Raw genomic sequence first — 3,584 nt, 5'->3', positions numbered from 1 at the left:
CGCCGTAGTAGCTTCTTAAACTCCCTAATCTCTAATGTTGTAGCGGTTAACGCTGGCACGGTACTGATAACAAAATTCCCCACGTACCACGGTACGCTACAACATGGACATCCAACAAAAAAGTTTATGCAAAATACTCAAAATATTTGCTTTCTGTGTTCCTAGATCATTTCCTGGCCTTTAAAAGGGCACTGATTGCGAAAGCTAACACAGTTTGATATCTTGGAATTTTTTAGCTGAAAATTTAAGACGCATCAAGCCGTAGGGAACGGAATCTTACTTAATTTTTTGATTACTGTTCATTAATTGTAACCACTCTTTACAGTTTCTTTTCCAGTAACGACTATCTCTAATTTGGAAAAAGCGAATTGCGTCTGTGACGTTCAAGACATATCAAAAACTGATTTCATCAAAGCTCGCGCTTAGAACAATTCTTTGTTACGTCAAATACAACAGCACCAGAAACTTTTGAATGCGCCTGGTATCTTTCTAAACAGCGATGGGTCAAAGTTTATCCTGTTTAAGTTGTAAAAGCCGTAACACAAAGGTCATGCCTTTCGGCACAATGCCTAAGACAAGGAAATATTCCAAGTCGACATTTTCGGTGCAAAGAAATGCTAGTTTTTATCGGCCAATGCGCTTCTCACTAGAAAGGCTCTCTGCACAAATATCGACTCGTTCGTCCCTCGCTACTATTTCTCTCGGATCAGTCCAGACGTTATCCTCGGTAAAAGACAAGTCTCCAAACAAAGAAACTACGATAGATGGACACAAGGATGGCTCCCCTTCCGAAAAAAGACATCCCGGTATGTTTTAAATTTTAAAAACACACAGAATTTTGGTTTTTGCCTTTGTCGTTTTCTATAGATAGGTGTTTAAAAAAATTCGTACAACACGTACTAACCAGTTAGGCCAAAAACAATCTACAGTAACATTTACTCATAGGCACACTTTAGGGCGCTTATTTCCTTGAATGTTTCTCCGCGTTTCTCATCGATCGCATCTCTTTTGTGTGTCTGATAGCACTGGTTCAAGCCCAGTTGCCTGTTGTCTCCCGATTGCCAGTTTTCCCGCGTTTGGCGCCTGCTTCGCGTCATTTGACAACTTTATTAACTTTTCCCGCGCTTAGCATCGGTCACATGTTTCCCCGAGCTTGACGCTGGTTGCATTTTTTCCCGCGCTTGACGCTGGTTGCATGTTTTCCCGCGCGTGATGCTGGCTGCATGTCTTCCCGCGCTTGAAACTTGTCACATGTTTTCCCGCGCTTGACGCTGGTGGCATGTTTTCCCGCGCTTGACACCTGTTACATGTTTCCCCGCGCTTGACGCTGCTGGCAAGTTTTTCCGCGCGTGACACCTGTTACATGTTTCCCCGCGCTTGACGCTGGTTGCATGTTTTCCCGCGCTTGCGGCTGGTTGCATTTTTACCCGCACTTGGCACCGATTACATGTTTTCTCTCGCTTGGCGCTGGTACAGCTACTTTCACGCACTTAGCACCGGTTACACGTTTTCCCGCGCCTTAGCTTATATTTATTGACCTGTATGCACGATGTACACGTTTGTTTGCTGCATTTTATTTTAATATCCTTCTGGGATTAACGGAAGCCAGAAGTATATTAAACTAACTGAAACTAAGAACTGGTTTCATATTTCCCCACATTTAGTACCGGTTGCATGTCTTCTCGTTTGCCTGTTTGTTTGTTGGTTTGTTTTTCATCGATTGATTTGGAAAACTACCCTCTCCTTATTTTGTATTTCAATATCCGTTTCTAACAATTTTCTTTTCTTAGTTCTAAAATTCCCCTTGTCATTTTATTTGGCAGGACTCCTTACTCCCGAGCCAGACGAAAATCTTTTAAATTCTACATTTTCACCAGTCGGAACAGCTCAGTGCTGCAGCTCTCCATTGCCTCAGGTGATTGGTGGAAGGCAGTCACGTGGGGAGCAACCGTTCCCTATCGGTTCATCTGTCCCTCGAGTTCCCACCCCGAGACCAAGCCAGGCAAGGATAATAATGGTCAAACCTTACCAAGGTGAGAGAAAGGCCTTTATTGTATAAGAATAATAATATTGTATAACTTTTTGAAACCCTGGTGCACACAACAGGAATTGAGGGAGTCTCAACTTTTATACAGTGAACATTTTTGAACAAACCCAAAACAGAATATTCTCTCAATAGCTTTAAGAAGAACAGTCATACTTACGAGAATTCAGTCCAAAGACTTATAAGGAACTAGTTTTAAGTTTTCAATTAGCACTGAGCACAGGAAGGTGCCTCTCGATACCTTTTATTTGTACAGCGGACCCTCTAATAGGATTTCATCTACAGACTCAAAGTCAGAACCACCTTGCACAGCACAGTAAAGAAAAGTATCCTTTGAAAGCCGGTCACACTTTAGGATTCCATCTTGTCTCAAAAGCAAAAACCAGCTTGTACATCAATTCACAACAAACAGTACAAACGGAAGGCAATGAAAGCTCGTACTCTCAGATTTTAACCCTCATCACACAACTTCAGCAAGGGGGTTCAACTCAGTTTTAACAGTAGAAACAGTAAAATACAATGTTTTAAACATTTCCCCATCGTGTTCACAGGTTCTAGTGTTGGCATTCCGGAAGAGCCTGAGCGCATGTGCAAACATGGTATACCGCTGTCGGGTGTGACTGGAGATCCACATGAGGTGAATTGCGCGTTGTGCGAGCGACCCATCTCTAGAGGGGGGAGGGTTCTAGAGGGAATGTTGGCATTCCGTCAAGCAGAAAGAAAACGATGTAAGAATATGAGGCTTCTGAATCGACAAAGGTTGATGGAGGAACAAGAAACTGAGCGAAGAAGAACATCAGAAGAGTATGATAAGGCACTTCGTCAATTTGCTGAGAGACAACAAAACAGTGGTTGAGAAATTTCCGGTTAGGGAGTGACGAAGTAGCGCTGGGATAGCGGCCCTAGTGGGTCTTATAAAAGGCCTCAAGAAGGTGGTTACTAAGGTGTTGGAAGGAGAAACGACGACGCAAATACGTACTGAACTAAAACATTAGTCAGTAAACTACAAAATATGTAGCTTCAGTAGCCAAAAGAGGAAACAAAGCAGAATAAATGCTGAAGTAGAGTCCTTCTCTGGACTGAGAAGATGGATATCGGAAGTGGACGCTTGCGTACAGTGAAATATCCATGGGTGTCCTGTGAAGTCACAGGTAGACCAGTATTGCTCTCACGTGCTGTGCTCCACAGATAGAAAATGTTTTTATTTTAAACAATTAAAGACAATTTTAAAACCATAGCACATGAACGAGTCTTATCAAGAGCTGTCTTTTTTCCTTCGACAGGATAAAAATACGTAAAGAAAGTCGGTGAAACGTTTAAAAATTTCAATACAAGAAGTTATACATAAATAACAAAAATATAAAGAACATTAAAGCTAAGAGCATAACGAAAAGCAATCTTATGTTAAAGTGGTGGTGTCAGTGTAGGGTTGAAAAGAATGTTGTATTTTCTGGTTTTGAAAGTACTCCGGGTTTCGCAAATATGGCTTCGCGAACTTGTGGCGCAAGATATTTTTGTAAATAACTTAAGACCAGCTGAT

At 41.9% G+C, this 3,584-nt stretch overlaps 1 protein-coding gene across 1 annotated transcript; it reads left to right on the top strand.

Moving 5' to 3' along the window:
* The first annotated feature begins 400 nt into the window (after positions 1–400).
* Positions 401–3,335, top strand: LOC146469073 (uncharacterized). The gene is made up of 3 exons (XM_085123874.1): positions 401–806; positions 1,824–2,033; positions 2,596–3,335. The coding sequence occupies exons 1-3, from the start codon at positions 500–502 to the stop codon at positions 2,898–2,900; spliced, it is 822 nt and encodes a 273-aa protein (XP_084980000.1). The 5' UTR covers positions 401–499; the 3' UTR covers positions 2,901–3,335.
* The last annotated feature ends 249 nt before the right edge of the window (positions 3,336–3,584 follow it).

This window comes from Pavona decussata, unplaced genomic scaffold (assembly GCF_977016875.1).
Source record: "Pavona decussata unplaced genomic scaffold, jaPavDecu1.1 SCAFFOLD_127, whole genome shotgun sequence".
Lineage (NCBI taxonomy): Eukaryota > Metazoa > Cnidaria > Anthozoa > Scleractinia > Agariciidae > Pavona > Pavona decussata.
The sequence above is the reverse complement of the archived record's forward strand: the minus strand, read 5'-3'. Positions and strand labels throughout refer to the sequence as shown.